The sequence below is a fragment of the Pleurodeles waltl genome, chromosome 7, assembly GCF_031143425.1.
Source record: "Pleurodeles waltl isolate 20211129_DDA chromosome 7, aPleWal1.hap1.20221129, whole genome shotgun sequence".
NCBI lineage: Eukaryota > Metazoa > Chordata > Amphibia > Caudata > Salamandridae > Pleurodeles > Pleurodeles waltl.
In genome coordinates this window covers 1,022,869,463-1,022,895,118 of record NC_090446.1, presented here as the reverse complement: position 1 = coordinate 1,022,895,118, position 25,656 = coordinate 1,022,869,463, and the positions used below count along the sequence as shown (strand labels likewise).

General features: G+C 45.4%; 1 protein-coding gene across 2 annotated transcripts in view; it reads right to left on the bottom strand.

Moving 5' to 3' along the window:
- Positions 1-25,656, bottom strand: part of ABCA5 (ATP binding cassette subfamily A member 5) — a 1,006,180-nt gene that overhangs the window by 463,140 nt on the left and 517,384 nt on the right. For both annotated transcript variants that reach the window (XM_069199839.1, XM_069199840.1), the window contains exon 17: positions 16,103-16,242. In XM_069199839.1, the coding sequence (XP_069055940.1) occupies positions 16,103-16,242 (140 nt within the window). The remainder of the gene's footprint in view (positions 1-16,102; positions 16,243-25,656) is intronic.

Sequence of the window (25,656 nt, the reverse complement as noted above, 5' to 3'; positions counted from 1 at the left end):
AGGCTCCGAGGGCGGAGGCCTACTTCGATGACGCTCGTCCTGTGTTGTGTCGGCCGAGCGACGGGGTGAAGACGGAGAACGATGGGACTTCTTTGACTTCTTCTTTTTCTTACCGTGACCCGACGATTTCGATGACGACGAGTGGTGGTGGCTCCGTGACTGATCTCGAGACCTTCCTCTCAAGCGAGGTTGGGACTTACGTGGAGTCAAGTGCCGGGCCGCCATCAGCTTTAGGGACTGACTGCTCCCTCAAAGCCTTCGGATGCATCGGCCAGCACCCAGAGCACCACTTCGGGTCATGGTCGCGCTCGAGGCACCACAGACAGACACGATGAGGGTCCGTCACTGACATCATGCGGTGACAGTCCTCGCAGGGCTTGAACCCGGTCTTCGGGGACATCCTCGATGCACCAAGTTCGCACCAAAAAAGTCAACAAAATGGTTGAATTCAGCCAAAAATAGCCGAGGGTAGCGCTCTCTCAGATCGGCGCGTGGCGCGGAAAGAAAAGAACTGACGTCACTGCGTGAGGGTGACGTCTATGTACTACTCCCGACGTCATCACGGCGACCACGACGCCTACGGAGTCGACCGACACCACCTACCGACGCGCAAGGGTATTGCTTGAAGAAAAAATCTCTGGTTCCAGTCTGACGCCTGGGGCAAAAGGTAAGGAATCTGCAACTAGAAGTCTCTATCAGATACTACAAATTATTGTATTTTATCTAATTGGAGGTATTTATAAAGAGGGTGCCTATCCCTGAAAGGTGGTTGAACATTCTACATAGCAACAGGATACAAATCCAACATGTGAAAACAGACAGTCATACAGACACCTATACAATCAGAACTCAAGAAAATAAACATGTATAAATAACAGAGAAACAGCTTTACAGCATGGTGAGAAACAAGATGAAAGAATAAAGTCTAGGTGTTAGAAATTGGGTCTCTAGTTGGCAGAGGTATTCACCTTTGTCCAAATAGGGACCACAATCCTAGTCAGGGTAAATCAAACACAATCCAAATTATCCTGTGCCCAACCTCTGGTAGCTTAGCACTGAGCAGTCAGGCTTAACTTAGAAGGCAATGTATAAAGTATTTGTGCAATAAATCATGCAATAACACAGTGTAAACACCACAAAAATACACCATGCAGGTTTAGAAAAATATAAGATATGTATCTGAGTAAATTAAGGTAAAAACCTATCAAGATTTGAAAAGCACAAGTTGAAATATTGCTTTTGCAATGATCCGAAGAGTCTTAAGTCTTTAGAAATCAACAAATGTCTCTTGTGTGCACAAAGCACCTGGTATGCGTCAAAATTACACGCACGAAGACCCCAGAGGAGGCAATGCGTGGAAAAAGAAAGGTGTGCGTCGGATTTTCCGAAGCAGCACAGACGAGGCGTTGATTCTTCCCTCGCTGCAAGGGCTTTGCGTTTATTTCCAGGACACAGTTTTGGATCCTCACTTTGATGCGGGGACTTTTGATGCCCAGGGACGATGCGTAGAAATCGTGGGCATGCGGGATGAAGTCATAGGTGCTGCATCAATCCGGTATGGCGATGTGTCGGAGTTTCTGTTGCTCGGAAGGCACTGCATCGATTCCTCACGCAAGAAGTCGGGCTGCCTCGTTCCGGCTTGGCAATGCCTTTATCTGGTTTGTCTGTGCGTCAAAGTTCCAGTAGCAATGCAGGTGCTGCGTCGATCTCCACTCGGGGAGCCGGGCTACGTCGTTCTGGTTCGACGATGCAGTTCTTCTTTCACCGCTGGGCAGGCTGTGCATTGTTTCTGGCAGGCTGTGCGTTGGTTCTCACCACAAAAGGAATTTCCTTGAAGCGAAGAAGTGTTTTTGGCCCTGAGACTTCAAGAACAGGAGGCAAGCTCAATCCAAGCAGCAGGGCAGCAGCAAGGCGGCAATCCTTCACAGCAAAGCAGTCCAGGTAAGTCCTTTGGGCAGCCACGCAGCTCCTCTTGACAGGTTGCATGATCTGGTTCAGAGTGTCTCTCCCAGGAAGTGTCTGAGTTGGTGGGGCCAGGGACCCAGTTCATATACCCAAAAGTACCTTTGAACTGGGGGAGACTTCAAAGAGTGGTTTTGAAATGCAAAAGGTCCCCTTTCAGTACAGGTCTGTCTGCCAGGATCCCAGTAGGGGTTTGGCAGGCCATTGTGTGAGGGCAGGCCACTAGCCTTTGAAATGTGTCAGGCTCTCCACCCTTCCAGCCCAAGGAAGACCCGTTCAGTATGCAGATGAGTGCAGGTGTGACTGAGTATCCTGTATTTGTGGTTGTTTGGGTGAAATGCACAAGGGAGCTGTCAACTAGCCCAACACAGATGTGGATTGGAGACAGACTGTAAGGCTAAGAAAGATTTTAAGTGCAGACAAATGCTCACTTTCTAAAAGTGGCATTTCTAAAATAGTAATATAAAATCCAACCTCAATAATAAGCAGGATTTTGTATTACCACCCTGGCCATACTAAACATGACCTGTTTACCCCGTTCGGATCAAACAGTATATGAGGGTAGCCCTAATGGTAGCCTATGAAAGGAGCAGGCCTCACAGTAGGGGAAAACGAATTTAGGTTTTTCCACTAACAGGACATAAAAAAATACACAGGCATATGTCCTGACTTTTACCTACACATCACTCTGCCCTATAGGTTACCAACTTAGGGTGACTTATATGTAGAAAAAGGGGAGTGTAAGGCTTAGCAAGTACTTTTAAATGGCAAGTCGAAGTGGCAGTGAAATTGCACACACAGGCCTTGCAATGGCAGGCCTGAGACATGGTTAAGGGGCTACTTATGTGGGTGGCACAACCAGTGCTGCAGGCGCACTAGTAGCATTCAATTTACAGACCCAGGGCACATGTAGTGCACTTTACTAGGGACTTACAAGTAGATCAACTATGCCAACTGGGTATGAACCAATGTTACCATGTTTTAAGGGAGTGGGGCATATACCTTTTAGTACTGATTAGCAGTGGTAAAGTGTGCAGAGTCCTAAAATCAGTAAAACAGTGTCAGAAAAGTGGAGGGAGGCAGGCAAAACGTTGGGGGATGACCACTCTAAGGCTGTCAGGTCTAACACTAGGATAGTAAGACAATTGTGAAAAGGTTTATTTCAGACATTTGTTAAACTGCATCAGTGATGGAGCAAGTTTAATGTCAAAGAGGAAAATACAGGACCAAGAATAAGTAACTGATAAATGAGCATATGCAGGGAGAGTCAAGTCTTAAAACTCTGTAAAGACATAAATATTCTAATGCAGTGGTTCCCAACCTTTTCACATCTGTGGACCCCCACTTTATCATTACTGGAACCCGGGGACCCCCACTGAATCATTATTGGAGTCTGGGGACCCCCTACTAAGCCATTACTGAAAGCTGGGGACCTAATCTGTTAATTTTAGCTTATTTTCTGAGCAGTCGCGGACCCCCTGAGGAGGCTTCGCGGACCCACAGGGGTCCCCGGACCACAGATTGGGAACCACTGTTCTAATGTGTGCAGAAGGGACAAAGTGTGGGGAGTTAGTCAACCACATGCTTCAATTAATTTTCAAAGTTCAGTGTGATCCGTGTTGAGCCACTGAGGTTCAATATCACACTGAGAATGCTTGGAAAGATTAAGTAAGTGCTGGACACTGAAAGCAATAACTTGTAATAGAAATCAATAGGCATTACCACTGGCAGAGTACAATAATAAAATTACTAATAACTCTATAACAACCTCAGATGCTCAACTGGGTAACTGTAATTTGCGATGGATGAATCCCATGTTCATAAGGCCTGCATGGCAGGACAGCGAAAGGTGATGCATGGGATGGAGGTCTCATGATTGTACATGAGCAGAAAGGAGAGACAAAATTTACTACGGGAGTGTCACCAGCAGGCAAGTACATTTTCTGACAATAACTGCGGAAATGTTTAACACTGCTTAGAACGTATGTGCTTCTAAAAAAAAAGTTAACAAAAAAATGCAACCAAAAGCCACTAATCCCATACACCAGCGGTCTCAAGCCTTCAATAAACAATTGACTCCATGGAGAAGCACAAGGAACAGAGAAAAGTTAAAACAAAGTTACTACAGGAGGAGACTATACATCAAGAATGAAAAACCTGAATTTATAACACCTGGTCTAGGTCTAGTAATAAAGGTCTAGCCAGAGATAGAATCTCTAGGAATGCAATGCGATCTGTTAATTTAAACACAGACATCAGTTAATATAATCTGCGGCTATATTTTGTGAGGGCTAACAAATACGATTTTTGCATGAATGTGTATCGTATACACTCACTTTTTCACAGAAGGGGTCACTGAGATGGGTTAATGTAATTTAGTTAGCAAATCCTGGGGCAAGGTCATTCAACTAGAAATTTAATGTGAAAAGTACAACAAAAGAGGATGTGATCAAGGAATGACTGTAGGAGGCTGGACTGGCTTGTAGTGAGTACCAAGGGGTACTTGCACCTTGCACCAGGCCCAGTTATCCCTTATTAGTGTATAGGGTGTCTAGCAGCTTAGGCTGATAGATAATGGTAGCTTAGCAGAGCAGCTTAGGCTGAACTAGGAGACGTGTGAAGCTACTACAGTACCACTTAGTGTCATATGCACAATATCATAAGAAAACACAATACACAGTTATACTAAAAATAAAGGTACTTTATTTTTATGACAATATGCCAAAGTATCTTAGAGTGTACCCTCAGTGAGAGGATAGGAAATATACACAAGATATATATACACAATAGCAAAAATATGCAGTATAGTCTTAGAAAACAGTGCAAACAATGTATAGTTACAATAGGATGCAATGGGGAAACATAGGGATAGGGGCAACACAAACCATATACTCCAGAAGTGGAATGCGAACCACGAATGGACCCCAAACCTATGTGACCTTGTAGAGGGTCGCTGGGACTATTAGAAAATAGTGAGAGTTAGCAAAATAACCCTCCCCAAGACCCTGAAAAGTGAGTGCAAAGTGCACTAAAGTTCCCCTAAGGACAAAATAGTCGTGTTAGAGGAATAATGCAGGAAAGACACAAACCAGCAATGCAACAACTGTGGATTTCTAATCTAGGGTACCTGTGGAACAAGGGGACCAAGTCCAAAAGTCACAAGCAAGTCGGAGATGGGCAGATGCCCAGGAAATGCCAGCTGCGGGTGCAAAGAAGCTTCGACTGGACAGAAGAAGCTGAGGTTTCTGCAGGAACGAAAAGGGCTAGAGACTTCCCCTTTGGTGGACGGATCCCTCTCGCCTTGGAGAGTCGTGCAGAAGTGTTTTCCCGCCGGAAGGACGCCAACAAGCCTTGCTACACGCAAAACGTGCGTTTGGCGTTTTTGGACGCTGCTGGGGCCCAGGAGGGACCAGGAGGTCGCAAATTGGACCTGCAGAGAGAGGGGACGTCGAGCAAGACAAAGAGCCCTCACTGAAGCAGGTAGCACCCGGAGAAGTGCCAGAAACAGGCACTACGAGGATGCGTGAAACGGTGCTCGCCGAAGTTGCACAAAGGAGTCCCACGTCGCCGGAGACCAACTTAGAAAGTCGTGCAATGCAGGTTAGAGTGCCGTGGACCCAGGCTTGGCTGTGCACAAAGGATTTCCGCCGGAAGTGCACAGGGGCCGGAGTAGCTGCAAAGTCGCGGTTCCCAGCAATGCAGCCCAGCGAGGTGAGGCAAGGACTTACCTCCACCAAACTTGGGCTGAAGAGTCACTGGACTGTGGGGGTCACTTGGACAGCGTCGCTGGATTCGAGGGACCTCGCTCGTCGTGCTGAGAGGAGACCCAAGGGACCGGTAATGCAGCTTTTTGGTGCCTGCGGTTGCAGGGGGAAGATTCCGTCGACCCACGGGAGATTTCTTCGGAGCTTCTGGTGCAGAGAGGAGGCAGACTACCCCCACAGCATGCACAAGCAGGAAAACAGTCGAGAAGGCGGCAGGATCAGCGTTACAGAGTTGCAGTAGTCGTCTTTGCTACTATGTTGCAGGTTTGCAGGCTTCCAGCGCGGTCAGCGGTCGATTCCTTATCAGAAGGTGAAGAGGGAGATGCAGAGGAACTCGGCTGAGCTCATGCATTCGTTATCTAAAGTTTCCCCAGAGACAGAGACCCTAAATAGCCAGAAAAGAGGGTTTGGCTACCTAGGAGAGAGGAAAGGCTACTAACACCTGAAGGAGCCTATCAGCAGGAGTCTCTGACGTCACCTGGTGGCACTGGCCACTCAGAGCAGTCCAGTGTGCCAGCAGCACCTCTGTTTCCAAGATGGCAGAGGTCTGGAGCACACTGGAGGAGCTCTGGACACCTCCCAGGGGAGGTGCAGGTCAGGGGAGTGGTCACTCCCCTTTCCTTTGTCCAGTTTCGTGCCAGAGCAGGGGCTAAGGGGTCCCTGAACCGGTGTAGACTGGCTTATGCAGAATTGGGCACATCTGTGCCCAACAAAGCATTTCCAGAGGCTGGGGGAGGCTACTCCTCCCCTGCCTTCACACCATTTTCCAAAGGGAGAGGGTGTCACACCCTCTCTCAGAGGAAGTTCTTTGTTCTGCCATCCTGGGCCAGGCCTGGCTGGACCCCAGGAGGGCAGCTGCCTGTCTGAGGGGTTGGCAGCAGCAGCAGCTGCAGTGAAACCCCAGGAAGGGCAGTCTGGCAGTACCAGGGTCTGTGCTACAGACCACTGGGATCATGGAATTGTACCAACAATGCCAGGATGGCATAGAGGGGGCAATTCCATGATCATAGACATGTTACATGGCCATATTCGGAGTTACCATGGTGAAGCTACATATAGGTAGTGACCTATATGTAGTGCACGCGTGTAATGGTGTCCCCGCACTCACAAAGTTCAGTGAATTGGCTCTGAACAATGTGGGGGCACCTTGGCTAGTGCCAGGGTGCCCACACACTAAGTAACTTTGCACCTAACCTTTACCAGGTAAAGGTTAGACATATAGGTGACTTATAAGTTACTTAAGTGCAGTGTAAAATGGCTGTGAAATAACGTGGACGTTATTTCACTCAGGCTGCAGTGGCAGGCCTGTGTAAGAATTGTCAGAGCTCCCTATGGGTGGCAAAAGAAATGCTGCAGCCCATAGGGATCTCCTGGAACCCCAATACCCTGGGTACCTCAGTACCATATACTAGGGAATTATAAGGGTGTTCCAGTAAGCCAATGTAAATTGGTAAAAATGGTCACTAGCCTGTCAGTGACAATTTGGAAAGAAATGAGAGAGCATAACCACTGAGGTTCTGATTAGCAGAGCCTCAGTGAGACAGTTAGTCACTACACAGGTAACACATTCAGGCACACTTATGAGCACTGGGGCCCTGGGTTACCAGGGTCCCAGTGACACATACAACTAAAACAACATATATACAGTGAAAAATGGGGGTAACATGCCAGGCAAGATGGTACTTTCCTACACAACCCCCCCCCCCAAACGAAGGACAATAAGACTAGCCATTACCTGATGAGTCTTCATTGTCTAAGTGGAAATATCTGGAGAGTCCATCTGCATTGGAGTGGCTACTCCCAGGTCTATGTTCCACTGTATAGTCCATTCCCTGTAGGGATATGGACCACCTCAACAATTTAGGATTTTCACCTTTCATTTGTTTTAGCCAAAGTAGAGGTTTGTGGTCTGTCTGAACAATGAAGTGAGTGCCAAACAGGTATGGCCTCAACTTCTTCAGAGCCCAGACCACAGCAAAGGCCTCCCTCTCAATGGCAGACCAACGCTTTTCTCTAGGGGTCAACCTTCTACTAATAAAAGCAACAGGTTGATCCTGGCCCTCAGAATTAAGTTGTGATAGGACTGCCCCTACTCCTAATTCAGATGCATCAGTCTGGACATAGAATTTTTTAGAGTAACAAGGGCTTTTCAGGACAGGTGCAGAGCACATGGCCTGCTTCAGCTCCTCAAAAGCTTTCTGACAGTTTGCTGTCCATAATACCTTTTTAGGCATTTTCTTGGAAGTGAGGTCATTAAGAGGGGCTGCAATGGAGCCATAGTTCTTAATGAACCTCCTGTAATACCCAGTGAGGCCTAGGAAGGCTCTCACCTGAGTCTGAGTGGTAGGGGGAACCCAATCAATAATTGTTTGGATTTTCCCCTGAAGTGGTGCAATCTGTTCCCCACCAACAAGGTGTCCCAGATAAACCACCTTACCCTGCCCTATCTGGCACTTTGAAGCCTTGATAGTGAGGCCTGCCTTTTGCAGGGCCTCCAAAACTTTCCAAAGGTGGACCAGGTGATCATCCCAGCTGGAGCTAAAGACAGCTATATCGTCCAAATATGCTGCACTGAAAGCTTCCAGCCCTTGCAGGACTGTGTTCACCAACCTCTGAAAAGTGGCAGGTGCATTTTTCAAACCAAAAGGCATTACAGTAAACTGGTAATGTCCTCCAATGGTAGAAAATGCAGTCTTAGGTTTAGCATCTTCTGACAATTTGATCTGCCAATACCCTGCAGTCAAATCAAAAGTGCTTAGATACTTGGCAGATGCCAGTGTATCTATGAGCTCATCTGCCCTGGGTATAGGGTGAGCATCAGTTTTGGTTACCAAGTTGAGACCTCTATAGTCTACACAAAACCGCATTTCCTTCTTTCCATCTTTAGAATTGGGTTTTGGTACCAGTACCACAGGAGAAGCCCATGGACTGTCAGAGTGCTCAACCACTCCTAGTTCCAACATTTTCTGAACTTCTTGCTTTATGCAGTCCCTGACATGGTCAGGCTGCCTATAGATCTTACTTTTGACAGGTAAACTGTCTCCAGTATCTATAGTGTGCTCACACCAAGAAGTGGTGCCTGGCACAATAGAGAATAGTTCTGAAAATTGTCCTAGGAGGTTTATGCAATTGTCTTTCTGCTCAGCAGTAAGACAATCAGCCAAAACTACACCTTCCACAAGAGCATCTTGATCTGTGGAAGAGAAGAGATCAGGTAGAGGATCACTGTCTTCTTCCTGTCCCTCATCTGTTGCCATGAGCAGGGTGAGATCAGCCCTGTCATAGTAGGGTTTCAGGCGGTTGACATGGAGCACCCTAAGGGGACTCCTGGCAGTGCCTAAGTCAACCAAGTAGGTGACTTCACCCTTCTTTTCAACAATTGTGTGGGGTCCACTCCATTTATCTTGGAGTGCTCTTGGGGCCACAGGCTCCAGGACCCACACTTTCTGCCCTGGTTGGTACTGAACCAAAACAGCCTTCTGATCATGCCATTGCTTCTGGAGCTCTTGGCTGGCCTGAAGGTTTTTACTGGCCTTTTTCATGTACTCAGCCATCCTTGATCTGAGGCCAAGTACATAATCCACAATATCCTGCTTAGGAGCTTTTAAAGGTTGTTCCCAACCCTCCTTTACAAGTGTGAGTGGACCCCTAACAGGGTGTCCAAAAAGAAGTTCAAAGGGGCTGAAGCCCACTCCTTTCTGGGGTACCTCCCTGTAGGCAAAAAGGAGGCATGGTAGAAGGATATCCCATCTCCTGCGGAGTTTTTCAGGGAGTCCCATAATCATGCCTTTGAGAGTTTTATTAAATCTCTCCACCAGTCCATTTGTTTGTGGATGATAGGGTGTTGTGAACTTGTACGTTACACCACACTCCTTCCACATGGCCTTTAAGTATGCAGACATGAAATTGCTTCCCCTGTCTGATACCACTTCCTTTGGGAAGCCCACTCTGGAAAATATTCCCAGGAGGGCCTTTGCCACTGCAGGAGCTGTAGTGGTCCTTAAAGGAATAGCTTCAGGATATCTTGTGGCATGGTCCACTACCACTAAGATAAACCTATTGCCTGAAGCAGTAGGAGGGTCAAGGGGGCCAACTATGTCAACCCCTACCCTTTCAAAGGGAACCCCAACCACAGGTAGTGGGATAAGGGGTGCCTTTGGAGTGCCACCTGTCTTGCCACTGGCTTGACAGGTTTCACAGGACTTACAAAATTCCTTTGTGTCCTCAGACATCCTAGGCCAATGAAACAATGGTACCAATCTGTCCCAAGTTTTCATTTGACCCAGGTGCCCAGCTAAGGGAATGTCATGTGCCAGTGTTAGGAGGAACTTTCTGTACTCCTGAGGAATCACTAATCTCCTGGCAGCTCCAGGTTTAGGATCCCTATGCTCAGTGTACAAGAGGTTGTCCTCCCAGTAAACTCTGTGAGAGTCACTGACATCCCCATTAGCCTGTTTGACAGCTTGCTGTCTGAGACCCTCTAATGTGGGACAGGTTTGCTGTGCCACACTCAGCTCCTCCCTGGCAGGCCCCCCTTCACCCAAAAGCTCAGCAGTGTCTGCTTCCAGCTCCTCTGGTGTAGGTTCTGCACAGGGAGGGAATTCTTCTTCCTCAGAAGTAGAATCCACTGTAGAGGGAGGGATAGTAGGAAGTGGTTTGCTTCTACTAGCCCTAGCTTTAGGGAGCACTTGGTCCATTGTTCCAGGATCCAAGCTTCCCTGTCCTTTTTGCTTTTTGGCCTGAGCCCTTGTCAAAGCAAAAATATGCCCTGGGATGCCCAGCATTGCTGCATGGGCCTCCAACTCCACATCTGACCAAGCTGATGTCTCCAAATCATTCCCTAATAGACAGTCTACAGGTAAATCTGAAGCTACCACAACTTTCTTTGGACCAGTTACCCCCCCCAGTTGAGATTTACAACAGCCATGGGGTGGCTTTGTGTTATGTTGTGAGCATCGGTTACTTGGTACTGGTGTCCAAGTATGTGTTGTTCAGGGTGCACCAGTTTCTCAATCACCATTGTGACACTGGCACCTGTGTCCCTGTAGGTCTGGACCTCAACACCATTTATTAGGGTTAGTTGCTTGTACTTCTCCAAGTTATGGGGGCAAGCAACCAAAGTGGCTAAATCAATAGCCCCTTCAGAGACTAAAGTAGCCTCTGTGGTCTCCCTAATCAGACCAACCCCAACTAAATTACCAAAAGTGAGCCCAGCTACTCCCTTGGATTGGCTATTAGTAGGTTTGCTCCCACCACCACTGCTATTAGTAGGGACACTAGGTGTAGCAGTAGGGGTTGTAGTGGTAGGAGCTGTGGTGCCTTTCTTTGGACAACTGGGATCTGTTGTCCAATGGCCTTTTATTTTACATAAATAGCACCATGGTTTCTTTTCCTTGTTCTGATTAAAGGAGGATTTGGGCCCACCACCCCCACCAGAGTGTTTTTGTGGGCCTGATGAAGACTCATTTTTAGATTTGTCCCCACCCTTGTCAGAAGACTTACCATCCTTCTTTTTGTTGCCATCTTTGTCAGCCCCTGTATGAACTTTTCTGTTCACTCTTGTTCTGACCCATTTGTCTGCCTTCTTTCCCAATTCTTGGGGAGAGGTCAGATCAGAGTCCACCAAGTACTGGTGCAACAAATCAGACACACAATTATTAAGAATATGCTCTCTCAGGATTAAGTTATACAGGCTGTCATAATCAGTAACTTTACTGCCATGTAACCACCCCTCCAAGGCCTTCACTGCCTGGTCAATGAAATCAACCCAGTCTTGTGAAGACTCCTTTTTGGTCTCTCTGAACTTTATCCTGTACTGTTCAGTGGTTAAGCCATAACCATCCAGGAGTGCATACTTAAGAACTTGGAAATTATTGGCATCATTTTATTTCACTGTAAGGAGCCTATCCCTACCTTTTCCACTAAATGATAGCCATAGGATAGCAGCCCACTGCTTTTGAGGGACATCCTGTACAGCACAGGCCCTCTCAAGTGCAGCAAACCACTTGTTAATGTCATCCCCCTCCTTATAAGGGGGAACTATCTTGTGCAGATTCCTGGAATCATGCTCTTTTGCAGGATGACTATGGGGAATACTGCTGCTGCCACCATGGGTATCTAAACCCAACTTCTGTCTTTCCCTCTCTATTTCTAAAGACTGTCTATCCAAATCCAGCTGTTGCTTCTTGAGCTTCAGTCTGGTTTGTTCCACTCTCAATCTATTGAGCTCCCTTTCTAACAATCTGTCATCAGGGTGGGTGGGAGGGACATTTCTAGATACAGAGGTATGATGGGAATGAACAGAAGGAGACCTGTCCCTTACAGAGGGCACCCTAACAGCTTGGCTACCAGTATAATGTGAGAGCACATCATTAGTATGGTGTGATTCAACCTCTGTACCAACTATGCTAGACTGTCTAGTAATGGGCAGGCTGAGAAGTTTCTTTCCTGAACCTTTTCCTGGGGGAGTCCCTGGATCAGATTGAGAACCATTAGCTACTTTTTCTACAGATTGGGCACTTATGGCCTTATCCTGTACTCTAAGCATATTAATTAACAGTTCTAAGGAAGGATTCTTCCCTACACTCAAACCTCTCTCTATGCAGAGACTCCTTGCTCCTTTCCAGCTAAGGTGATCATATGCAAGTTTGGACAGTTCAACATTTTTCCCTGTGCCAGACATTTTTTTTTAGAGAGAGTTAAAGTGATAGAAAAAGAGAAAAAAAAGTTTTCAGAACTTTTTGGAAAGACAGAAAAAACTTTTTAAACTTTTAAGAACTTTTTGAAAGTTTAGGAGTACTTTTCAGCACTTAGAAAAGAGTGAAAAGAGGAAATGCAAAACTTCTTGGCTATGTGTATATACACTGACCTTGTTTTGTATATTTTTCTCTTATGAAAAGTACAATGACAAGAGTGGTAAGTAGTCTCAAGCACTTATCCCACCACTGCACAACCAATGTAGGAGGCTGGACTGGCTTGTAGTGAGTACCAAGGGGTACTTGCACCTTGCACCAGGCCCAGTTATCCCTTATTAGTGTATAGGGTGTCTAGCAGCTTAGGCTGATAGATAATGGTAGCTTAGCAGAGCAGCTTAGGCTGAACTAGGAGACGTGTGAAGCTACTACAGTACCACTTAGTGTCATATGCACAATATCATAAGAAAACACAATACACAGTTATACTAAAAATAAAGGTACTTTATTTTTATGACAATATGCCAAAGTATCTTAGAGTGTACCCTCAGTGAGAGGATAGGAAATATACACAAGATATATATACACAATAGCAAAAATATGCAGTATAGTCTTAGAAAACAGTGCAAACAATGTATAGTTACAATAGGATGCAATGGGGAAACATAGGGATAGGGGCAACACAAACCATATACTCCAGAAGTGGAATGCGAACCACGAATGGACCCCAAACCTATGTGACCTTGTAGAGGGTCGCTGGGACTATTAGAAAATAGTGAGAGTTAGCAAAATAACCCTCCCCAAGACCCTGAAAAGTGAGTGCAAAGTGCACTAAAGTTCCCCTAAGGACAAAATAGTCGTGTTAGAGGAATAATGCAGGAAAGACACAAACCAGCAATGCAACAACTGTGGATTTCCAATCTAGGGTACCTGTGGAACAAGGGGACCAAGTCCAAAAGTCACAAGCAAGTCGGAGATGGGCAGATGCCCAGGAAATGCCAGCTGCGGGTGCAAAGAAGCTTCGACTGGACAGAAGAAGCTGAGGTTTCTGCAGGAACGAAAAGGGCTAGAGACTTCCCCTTTGGTGGACGGATCCCTCTCGCCTTGGAGAGTCGTGCAGAAGTGTTTTCCCGCCGGAAGGACGCCAACAAGCCTTGCTACACGCAAAACGTGCGTTTGGCGTTTTTGGACGCTGCTGGGGCCCAGGAGGGACCAGGAGGTCGCAAATTGGACCTGCAGAGAGAGGGGACGTCGAGCAAGACAAAGAGCCCTCACTGAAGCAGGTAGCACCCGGAGAAGTGCCAGAAACAGGCACTACGAGGATGCGTGAAACGGTGCTCGCCGAAGTTGCACAAAGGAGTCCCACGTCGCCGGAGACCAACTTAGAAAGTCGTGCAATGCAGGTTAGGGTGCCGTGGACCCAGGCTTGGCTGTGCACAAAGGATTTCCGCCGGAAGTGCACAGGGGCCGGAGTAGCTGCAAAGTCGCGGTTCCCAGCAATGCAGCCCAGCGAGGTGAGGCAAGGACTTACCTCCACCAAACTTGGGCTGAAGAGTCACTGGACTGTGGGGGTCACTTGGACAGCGTCGCTGGATTCGAGGGACCTCGCTCGTCGTGCTGAGAGGAGACCCAAGGGACCGGTAATGCAGCTTTTTGGTGCCTGCGGTTGCAGGGGGAAGATTCCGTCGACCCACGGGAGATTTCTTCGGAGCTTCTGGTGCAGAGAGGAGGCAGACTACCCCCACAGCATGCACAAGCAGGAAAACAGTCGAGAAGGCGGCAGGATCAGCGTTACAGAGTTGCAGTAGTCGTCTTTGCTACTATGTTGCAGGTTTGCAGGCTTCCAGCGCGGTCAGCGGTCGATTCCTTATCAGAAGGTGAAGAGGGAGATGCAGAGGAACTCGGCTGAGCTCATGCATTCGTTATCTAAAGTTTCCCCAGAGACAGAGACCCTAAATAGCCAGAAAAGAGGGTTTGGCTACCTAGGAGAGAGGAAAGGCTACTAACACCTGAAGGAGCCTATCAGCAGGAGTCTCTGACGTCACCTGGTGGCACTGGCCACTCAGAGCAGTCCAGTGTGCCAGCAGCACCTCTGTTTCCAAGATGGCAGAGGTCTGGAGCACACTGGAGGAGCTCTGGACACCTCCCAGGGGAGGTGCAGGTCAGGGGAGTGGTCACTCCCCTTTCCTTTGTCCAGTTTCGCGCCAGAGCAGGGGCTAAGGGGTCCCTGAACCGGTGTAGACTGGCTTATGCAGAATTGGGCACATCTGTGCCCAACAAAGCATTTCCAGAGGCTGGGGGAGGCTACGCCTCCCCTGCCTTCACACCATTTTCCAAAGGGAGAGGGTGTCACACCCTCTCTCAGAGGAAGTTCTTTGTTCTGCCATCCTGGGCCAGGCCTGGCTGGACCCCAGGAGGGCAGCTGCCTGTCTGAGGGGTTGGCAGCAGCAGCAGCTGCAGTGAAACCCCAGGAAGGGCAGTCTGGCAGTACCAGGGTCTGTGCTACAGACCACTAGGATCATGGAATTGTACCAACAATGCCAGGATGGCATAGAGGGGGCAATTCCATGATCATAGACATGTTACATGGCCATATTCGGAGTTACCATGGTGAAGCTACATATAGGTAGTGACCTATATGTAGTGCACGCGTGTAATGGTGTCCCCGCACTCACAAAGTTCAGTGAATTGGCTCTGAACAATGTGGGGGCACCTTGGCTAGTGCCAGGGTGCCCACACACTAAGTAACTTTGCACCTAACCTTTACCAGGTAAAGGTTAGACATATAGGTGACTTATAAGTTACTTAAGTGCAGTGTAAAATGGCTGTGAAATAACGTGGACGTTATTTCACTCAGGCTGCAGTGGCAGGCCTGTGTAAGAATTGTCAGAGCTCCCTATGGGTGGCAAAAGAAATGCTGCAGCCCATAGGGATCTCCTGGAACCCCAATACCCTGGGTACCTCAGTACCATATACTAGGGAATTATAAGGGTGTTCCAGTAAGCCAATGTAAATTGGTAAAAATGGTCACTAGCCTGTCAGTGACAATTTGGAAAGAAATGAGAGAGCATAACCACTGAGGTTCTGATTAGCAGAGCCTCAGTGAGACAGTTAGTCACTACACAGGTAACACATTCAGGCACACTTATGAGCACTGGGGCCCTGGGTTACCAGGGTCCCAGTGACACATACAACTAAAACAACATATATACAGTGAAAAATGGGGGTAACATGCCAGGCAAGATGGTACTTTCCTACAATGACATACAGATGTTTTAGGTTTCCTGCATATGTTGAACCGTGTTGTAAGGAAGTGTTAACATGCAACCAAGTAATTCTGAGATCTCAATTTTAGCCTACTCTTATGAACCAGAATCGAAAGCTTTGTCAAGTTCAGGCAAATACCATGTTGAATACTCTTTAGACATGATCAGTAAAAAAGGTCTAATCATTTTGACTTCAGATACCACGGAAAGCATTTTTTAACTCTAGTGGTGGCTAGCTAACTATGATCGCTATTGCTGTGATGCCTTTTAGTCAACCTTAGGTGAACATTAACACGTGGAACTAGCAGGGAACTGGAACAAGTTTAACTCCTACAGAGAAGTGTAGTCAAATAGGGAGAGGGGGTAGGGATGGAGGTCAAAGAAAATCCAATTCATTATTTTACATCACCAAAAATACCTGAAAACTTGTCCATGTCTTTGAAAGGCAGAGTGAAGACAAGTTCATGTTCGTGTTGTTGTAACAGTTTAGACCCAGCAGTGTGTCCTCTGATCAGTGATGTAACAGCCTCCACGTCACAAATTTTGTTGATATCTAAACTAAAAGAAAGAAGAACAGAAGACAATCTAACTGCAACAACAAGTTCTATCTGCCACTAATAATTACATGAGTTTAGTTAAAGACCTCATTCAGACTACATGAAGCCAGTGGAGTTTGCTGGAATAAAAAAACCAGTATGGTTTTGACCAACAGTGCTGATGAAAGACCAGGCCTAGACACGCTATGCATAAGACACACACTGGCATTGGTGGCAGTGAATACGGCTGATTTTAGATACTGCATATCTAGTAAAAATGATCCCCTCCCTCCACACGAAAATTCCCTCCACTCCCACTTCCATAGTACGCTCAATACTGGCCATCTAGGTGTCAAATTTTAGTGTTCCACTTGCCAACCAAAGGTAGTTTCTAAAGTATGTATATTTACTTAAGACTTTTGTCTTCAAACACAATACTTTTTAAAACTATTTGCTTCAGTAACAAAAGTATTTCAGTATTCATGAATACTGTTCCCAAACATTATTCACAAGTTCTCCGAGATGCCACCTGCAAATACAAAATTAAACAATAAAACAGCAGATTACAGTGATGCAGAATATATCTTTAGAAGGACCACACTGAAAAAATAAGGTTATAACCTTTGTGATTACTAACACCTCTCCTTTTAATATCATGACCAGTAAAGTATGGTATGGCAAGTCACAAAATTGGCTCTAGAAGAGGCAGAACCAAGTTTGTCAGTAAGAATCATATTTTGGCCATTCTAATATAAGATGCTACAAAATGTAGGGGGGAGATATTGTATTCTAAAAAGGAGACATTCATTAAATATCAAACATCCTCTCAATTTTATGGTGATGAGAACAAACTATAATAAAAAAATACAAAGTGTACAAGGTTTTTCATGAATCCTACTTGGCTGTGAAGCAGAAAAGAGCAAAGAACAAGAGATCCTTTTTTAAGAGCTTTGTTGGAAATGTCCCTTTCTGCAGGGTCAATCCCAGACTTTTTGCCTTCCTCCTCCTCATGTTCTGACCTTTTTGTTGGCTTCAGGATTCTTTACACATTATCACTGCTAACCAGTGCAAAACTGCTTGTGTTCTATCCTTAAAATGTGATAATATTGGCTTATCCACAATTGGCATATTTAATTTACTTGTAAGTCCCTAGTAAAGTGAACTATATGTGCCCAGGGCCTGTACATTAAATGCTACTAGAGCGCCTGCAGCACAGATTGTGCCACCTACTACAGTCGCCTTTCAAACATGTCTCAGGCCAGCCACTGCAGGGCCTGTGTGTGCAGTTTCATATTACCACTTCGACCTGGCAAGTGCATCCACTTGCCTGGCACAAACCTTCCTTTTTATTACATACATGGTAACCCTAAGGTAGGCCCTAGTTAGCCCCAAGGGCAGGGTGCAGTCTATTTTTAAAAATGGACATTTACTTTTAAGTTTAATATATCCAGGTAGTGAAAAACTGCAAAATTCGTTTTTCACTACTGCAAGGCCTATCTCTCCCAAAGGTTAACATTAAGGTTACATTGAAGCATCCTTTAATTTAAGTGTCACTACCAATTGGGAAAATACAGAAATTTTGAGTTTAGTGTCCCTGGACTCACAATTTAAAATCACAAGTTATGGTAAACTCGGATTTGTAAGTCTGAAAATGCCACTTTTAGAAAGCTGGCGTTTTCATACTTTAACCATTTTGTGCCTCTGCCTGCCTCTGAATACACATCTGAGGTAGATGACAGATGGGCTTCGTGCATTCCCTCTAGACAGTCACACACAAAGGGAACTGGGATGTGACATTTGCATCCTAATGGCCCATCACTAGGTTGATGGGCCATTAACTAGCTTAATGGGGGGGCTGAGCTTAGCACTGCCTCGCTTAAACTTGAATAAGGCTGCGTCTCTCCCCACACAAAGGGTTGCATAAGCCCCTGGAGGGTATCCGGAGCCATGGAAGGAGGGGCAGGGACTTTGTAATCTTCAAAGGTCTCTTTGAAGTCTCCCCCATTTCAAAGGCACATTTGGGTATAAGTACTGGACCCCCAAAACCCACCAAATCAGAACTCTACTGGATTCAAGGACACACTATATGGAAGGACTGCTGTGCTGCCAGGAGGGACTGCCACTCTGCAACTGCATTGCTGTGTTGGCCTACTGCTTGCTGTGTGCTGTGCTGTAGGAGGGACTGCCACTTTGCTACTTGCTTTGCTGTGTTGGTCTGCTGCATGTTGCTTCTTGCATGCAGTGAGAAGGACTGGAGTTATTCTCTACATCCTTGAACCCAAGATTATCCAAGGGGTGTTGGCTATCCCCCTGTCCTTCTGCAGTCTGAGGGACATTAAATACTGCCTACAAGTCTCCTGATGTTGCTGAACTCTGCCATCTGTGAGTACTACCCTAGCCTGAAGTGTCCCCCTCCAGTCCAGGGCCTAGGAAGAGGGTGCTACAGCTGATCGCATCACCTGGAGTGAGAAAAATTTGACATTGACACAGAGCCTACTCCATAACGGCGGATTCACAGTATGAGTAGCACAATGATGACATTCTGCACAATTCGACGAAGATGCATTGCATGCACTTCAGTGGAGCCTAAGATGACGCAGTGACCAGACTGTGTGGAAAATCCCAGTGCACCGTGCCCTTGGTGTCAACGCTTTGCTCCATCAAAGGTACTGTTTCAGCAGACCTTGAGTGGGTTCTGTAGCCAGCCTTCCCTCCATCGTGGTTGGCCTGGCTTTTCAATTTGCACTAGTTACTCACGACTTCAAGTAACATTTTGACCCCTAGTGACTTCTAAGCACTGTTTTCACATTCAATGTTTAAGAATTCATATCTCGACTTCTACTTATTGGATTTTTGTCATTTTGGTCTTGTTTTACTCAGGTAAATATTCTCTATATTTCTCAACTGTGGAGTCTTTTGCTGGTGTCTTCCACTGTGTTATTGTAATAAAGTGTTGCACAAATACTTTACACATTGCTTAAGTTAAGCCTGACTGCTGTGTACCAAGCTATCAGAGGGTGAGCATTTAGATGGTGTATCTGACTTACCCTAACTAGGATTGGAGTACCAAATTGGACAGGGTGTAAACATATGCAACTAGAGTCCCAGTTTCTAACAGCAACCATTATAGTATACAGTTGGATGAATCAGTTTGCACAGCGTGCATTAAATATAGTACAAGTCAAATATTACAGTGAGGATAGAAAAGGAAAATGCCACTTACCAGGTAAGCATATGCATGTAATGCTATAAACGCATATGCTTAGCATACTCCTGCCACTTAGTGCTAGGCTTGCTGTTTTTCCTCAAATAAGTCTTTTGTTCCAATAGATGCAACGTTACATTATATTGTGCACATCATGTTAGATGTTTTTCGCGCATAGAGTGACAGTATAAATGGAGTGTAAATGTAAGAAAGGGGCATGCATCCCAATGTGTAGCAAGAAGAAGAAAGTAAGAGATCTGAAAAAGACACCAGCTTCCAGGGAGTAGGGCAGTGCATTTGAATCCACAGTACTACTACCTACAAACAGATGCTTTCAGGGTAAGTAGCATTTTCTAATCATTGCTTGTGTGGCTGTAGATACTCATGCTTGGCACAGACTGTGAAGTAGCGTCCTGTAGAAGCCATGGCTAGTGTATGGCTGATGAAGATGTCTGGAACACGATCCTTACCACTGTCTGGATAAACATGGCCTGCTAACGGACTAAGATGCCCACACAATAGTGCTTGGTAAAGGTGTGTGGTGTTGACCAGGTGGCTGCCGTAAAAATATCCTCTAGCTGGATATTTCCTACAAAGACCATAGTGGCTATTTTCTTGCGGGTAGTGTGCACCCTGGGAGAAGGAGGTAGAACCCTTTTGCTTTAAAACAGCTTGTTTGAATGTACTTGACCATGACTAGCTGTGACTGCCTTGGAGATGGGATATCTTGTCTGTGGCTTTCTAAAGGATATGAAGAGCTGGTGCGATTACAGGCAGGCGTGGTCTTGTCAATGTAGTACGTGAAAGTTCTTTTGACATCCAGTGTGTGGAATGCTCTGCTCACAACATAATCTGGTTTCAGGATGACGTCTGGGAGGTCTATGTTTTAAGGTGGAAAGGTGACACCACCTTAGGGAGAAACCGAGAACTGTTGCGAAGGACAACCTTGTGCTTGCAGATGAATGGCTCTTCTTAGGTGAACACTTGCAGCTCATTAATGTGTCTTAGTGACGTAATAATCATGAGGAAGGCCACCTTCCAGTAGAGAAACTGAATGGACATGAATGTATGGGTCCCATGAGTCTTGTGACGACTACATGGAGATTCCACACTGGAGAAAGAGATACTTTAAGGTGCATCACCTTCCTGAGGCCCTTCATGAGGGCTTTGACAAAGGGAATTTTACAGAGGGATAATTGTTCCCTGTTCTATATGTAGCTGCAATTGCTGCTAAATGTAGTCCAATAAAGGTGTTGTCAATGCCTGCTTTCTGCAAGTCCAAAAGCACAGACAGAAAGCCTTAGCTGGTCCACGTTTTCAGACATGCAGTGGAGAATGAACCTTTTTCATTTGCCATGTAACAAGCCTGGGTTGAGTTCCATCTGGCTACCTTTAAAATGGACATACATGTTTGAGGAAAGTCGAGGTACCGAATTCTAGGACTAACTAGCATCTGAATGCCTGACCTGACCTTGCCTATGACTGAGAAGGTCTGGCATGAGTGGAAGCCTCTTGTAAGGATTGAGGGATGCTTCAAGAGGACTCATAGAGTACCATGGTAATGTGGCCAGGGTGGTGCTACTAAAAGTGATGTTGGGCCAAGTTTGTTCTCCACAAAGGAAAGCAGTGGTAGAGGTGGAAAAGTGTAGGTAAATATGTGAACATGAATACCTGATGGCAAATCATTAACATTTGGCATTTTCTGGGATGGCAAACAGCTCTATTTGCCAGATGGCCCAACACTGGAATTATGTGTGAAGGACCTAAGAATGAAGAACACACTAGAGATCTTGTTGATGCATCCTGCTGAGCAGGTCCAGAAAGTTTTTGTCTGCCCCGCTAGATGCTCAGCCATGAGGTGAATGTAGTGGCAGAGTATCAAATGTCAAATCCCATGAGCTAAGTGGGAAAGCTGAGGGGAGTGTGTGCAGCCCTGCTTCTGAAGTTAGTACATGGCAGTCCTATTGTCCATCCTGATAAGGACTACCTTGCCCAGAATGACTTGAAAAAAGGCTTTTTGGGCTAAGTGTATGGCTAATGGTTCCACGTAATTGATGGAGTCACTTTGTTGCTGAGAAGGCCACGTTCCCTGATTTGTAAGTTGAGACACTCACCACATCCAGTTAGAGAGGTATCTGTGGTAATGGTACCTGCAGAGCTGGGTCTGCAAAAGACCTGCCTTGCAACAAATTGATGTAATTCCACTACTGCACAGAGTGGTGCACTTTGGCCCGTACAAACAACAGAATTTCCAAATGACCATTTGCTTGAGACTATTGAGCCGCATGTAAGAAATTTAGTTATTAGCTAGAGGGGGTGAAGACCCACTCATAATAAACACAATCCCTCTCAGGGTGAACCACAAACTTTACCTAATAAACCTGTGCTTAACCATCTGATACTCTGGTACAAAAGTAGTCAGGTTTAACTTCGAGACAATGTATTTATGGAGCATGCAAACAGTAAAAATGTGGAAACGCAAAAGAAGAAAAATCACCAACCAACTTAGAAAAATAGAGTGAAATGTAACAAATAAAACGCCACCAAAGTGACAAAAATGTAATCAGTAGAACAGAAAATATGGGCTTTTAAAATTGTTTGTGAAAATAGCACCAAAATGTAATAAACATCACTTGCTGTTATCTGGTCGTGCTGGACCAGAAAAAAGTCACAGTTTCAAGCAAACCATAATAGAGTGTTCGTAGGATACAGGAACCAGGTTAGTCCTGCTGATAAGTTACCTTCTAAATTTGGCTCGAAGAGGGCCATTTGCATTGGCAAGGCCTTCGAGTAGGATGCTGCCTGTGTGATGAGCAGGTCAAGCATCACCAATGGTTGTTGCTGTAGCACAAAGAGCCAGTTGTCGTGGCGCTTCATGTTGGAAAATGTAGCGGGCTGTTGGCGTGAGGGGCATGTCCTGCGTTTCAGGTCTTTACAGGTGACTGTCCGCTTAAAGAGTAGTTCCTGTTGGAGCTTTGCACTAGCAGTCATTGCAGGCAGTCGATTCTTGGTGCAAAGTGGTCACTTTGCTGTCCAGAGAAGCCCAAAATGCCTGTATCTTCACTTCTTTTTCAGGAGAAGTTCACACTGATGCCAGCCAAAGGTCCAGAACCTGGGGGCAGTGCTTGGAGACAGGAGTCACTCTAACAGAGGCAGCAGCAGTGCCCAGACAGGTCCACTGGGTACGGGTCAGCTAGGCAGTTGCAGGGAGGTCTTTGGAAGCCTTCTGTGTACCTATGTCTTACACAGGGGGTCAGCCAACTGACCCTCAGAGTGACTCTGGGTAGCATGGATTTGAAGCAAGCAGGTCCAATCTTCCTTCATCAGTCTTCTGAATTTTCCACAGATCCAGGAGTGTTCTGAAGGTCCTAATTTTATACCTGCATGCACCCTTTGTGTGGGAGAATTCACTGACCTATCCCCAAAATTGGTTCTGGTCAGTTCTTCCCCTTCAGTTGGTCCTGGCTCCTAACTGTCTAGGGTGACAAAGGCAAGGGCAGGTCTGGTGTCAGGTTGCTTTGCGTGTGCAACAGGCAGGGCCCTTTGAAGTGTAAGCAGGGCAGTACACAGCATCTCTCCAGCCATGCTGCCAGGAATTCCCTCTCCCCTCACACCTAGGCCTCTTTTGTCTCGATGCTTGGAAGCAACACACAACCCACAAAAGGAGAGACAGTCATAGTCATGTGGCACAGAACACTGGCAGAAAGTGATGGTTGTTTTGGGCAGAATACCAACTTTCTAAAGTCTGACTTTACTGTTAAAGAGAATTTTTAATTACAATTCATTTGGGTGTATACATCATTTCTCTATATGTTCCCAATCTGATGTTAGAACTTGTAAAAAGGTGACCCAGTGTTAGTCTATGGGAAATATGATCTAACAAAAGTGAAAACCATAGTTTTTAAATGCCATGCACTGTGCCCTTGGGTTGGTTAGGGCCTACCTTATGGGTGAATTATAAGAATTAAAAAGGAAGGTTTCGGCTTGGCAAAAGGTTTATTTTGCCAGGTCTAAATGGAAGTTTAAAACTGTATTACAGGCTGTAGTGGCAGGTCTGAGGTACATTTTATAAGGCTACTTTAGTGGGTGGCACGAGTGTTGCAGCTCCACAGTAGCATTTAATTTATATACATCTGTGATCATATATCCCAATTCAGAATTAGGACTTGTGGCTTTTTAAGTGTATGCTAGAGGTGAGAACATGTTTGTTACCTGAAGAGAGAAGGTCTTTTAGATTATGACAGTTACCCAGATAGTCATTGTTATTTTTAGCTCCTTCTGCACCCATAAATGCATTAAAAATAGTAGTTACATATGCAAATAGTGTGGAAAATTTACTTTAACATGGTCATACGATCTGGGGGTGTGAGGAAATTGTTATCCCCACCAGAAAAGTATCCTCTGAGACAATATAATTCTTGTAAGTTATCCTGTCCATTTCCAAGTGCCAAATTCCCTTGGTCCACACAACAAGAATGAAGATTATGTAAACATGAGAGGAAAATAAGCATGGTTGATTTGGATCCCCAACTATAGCAACATGACATCATAGAGAAGAACCCCAGCACTGCAGCAAAACATGTCAGCAAACTCAAGGTTTGCAGCAAAGTGAAACCTCAGTATTAACTGCTCCCTATGTATGCATGACTGGCACGTTTGGAAAAAGAAGTACATCACATCTATGGCCTACATGCTCAAGAATTGATTTTGTGATGGACAATTGAACGGTACTTTCTTATACAGTGCATACCTTTGTTGCTATTCAGGGCTGGTCTCCTGTTATGCTACTCAGATAGTAGTTAGTTTTCTTATAGATTTAGGTCACTATACTATGCTGGAAAGGCACCTAAATATCAGTAGGATCTATAACACGTACACTCACTTAATCTCAAATAATTTTGTCTTAAACAGTATAGCCAAAGATGTCGGGTTTGAAAAAGTTGTTTTTTCCCAAGGTAATTGATTACAGTGTGTACCAATGTGTTTATGTCCAGCATTTGCCTATTTGTAAGTGTAATCTATTCCTTATATATGATTGAAACTTGTCAAGATCAAGATGTACTTCAAAATCAACTGTTGCAATTGCAGCCTAGTTGAGTACTGTTTAAAAAAAAAAAAAAAAAAAGAGACATGCAAAATCTAATTGCACTACAGCTACCAAGCATGCCCATGAAATCATATTTGAATGTTGTGTAGAGTAAACCTGTATACTTCAATATGCACTGTTTAACTCTATGTATTGACCAATGATGTTACACATCAAAAGCTACGATATATGCCAACCCTGGAATTTGAGACAATCCACCAACTTGCTTTTCTACATCTTTATTCTTTATCTTGTTTGCATGCCTAATTAAAAGGCACACCTGTTTTATATTGCTTTAGTATGTTGCCTTTCAACTACTTTAGAACTTGACCATATTAAACATATTCTCCAGATGGTTTAAATAGTCGATGCAGGTGGGGGCATAGTATAACCGTCTGATTAAGTTAAAGGTGAACACCAGAGAGAGGTTAAGAAAAGAGTTATACAGAATGTGTACAAGGAAACAGTTTGTGTTTCATGGTTGACCTGTAAAGTAGACAGGAGGTGGAGCAAAGGTGGGTCTCTGTGTGTTGTTAGATCTCTGACCATTCTCCTCTGTATTAGAGGGAATCTTTTCAAGATGGCAGTGGGCTGGGAGTATAAGGGAGATCGTGGTTGCCTGTTGTAGCATTGTTTTCTACCTTTCAACCCTCTCCTTTAATATTGTTGTCACACAATTTGAGAATAGGACGATGTGAGGATCTGTTCATTTTTAGGAGAACTAGAGGTTTCCTGTGTTTCAGCCCTTGAACTCAATCTTTGTGGCACTCAAACACAGACTGAACAATTTAGTCAGTGCTTATGAACGCCAGACACATTTAGATAGCAAACTGGAGTAGAGATGATCTAAACACCTACAGTATGTCCCTTAGGACCTTATTCTTAGTGATCATGATTCTCTTTTTGCTGGCTACAGTTGTGGTGGGCAAATTGTGTCCAAATGACCTGTTCCAAACATTCCCATCCACTCTTGCAGCCTCTATAGCAGATTAGCTTGGTTGACTGTGTGTTGTCCTGTTGAGAATCTCAATAGTGAATGGATGCCTTTTTTCAGTATAACTGAGACATCTTAACTAATGCTGGCCACTGCTGTTTCAGTCTCTGTTGCTGGTAGGAAACCTCACAATATTGTATTCTGCAAAATG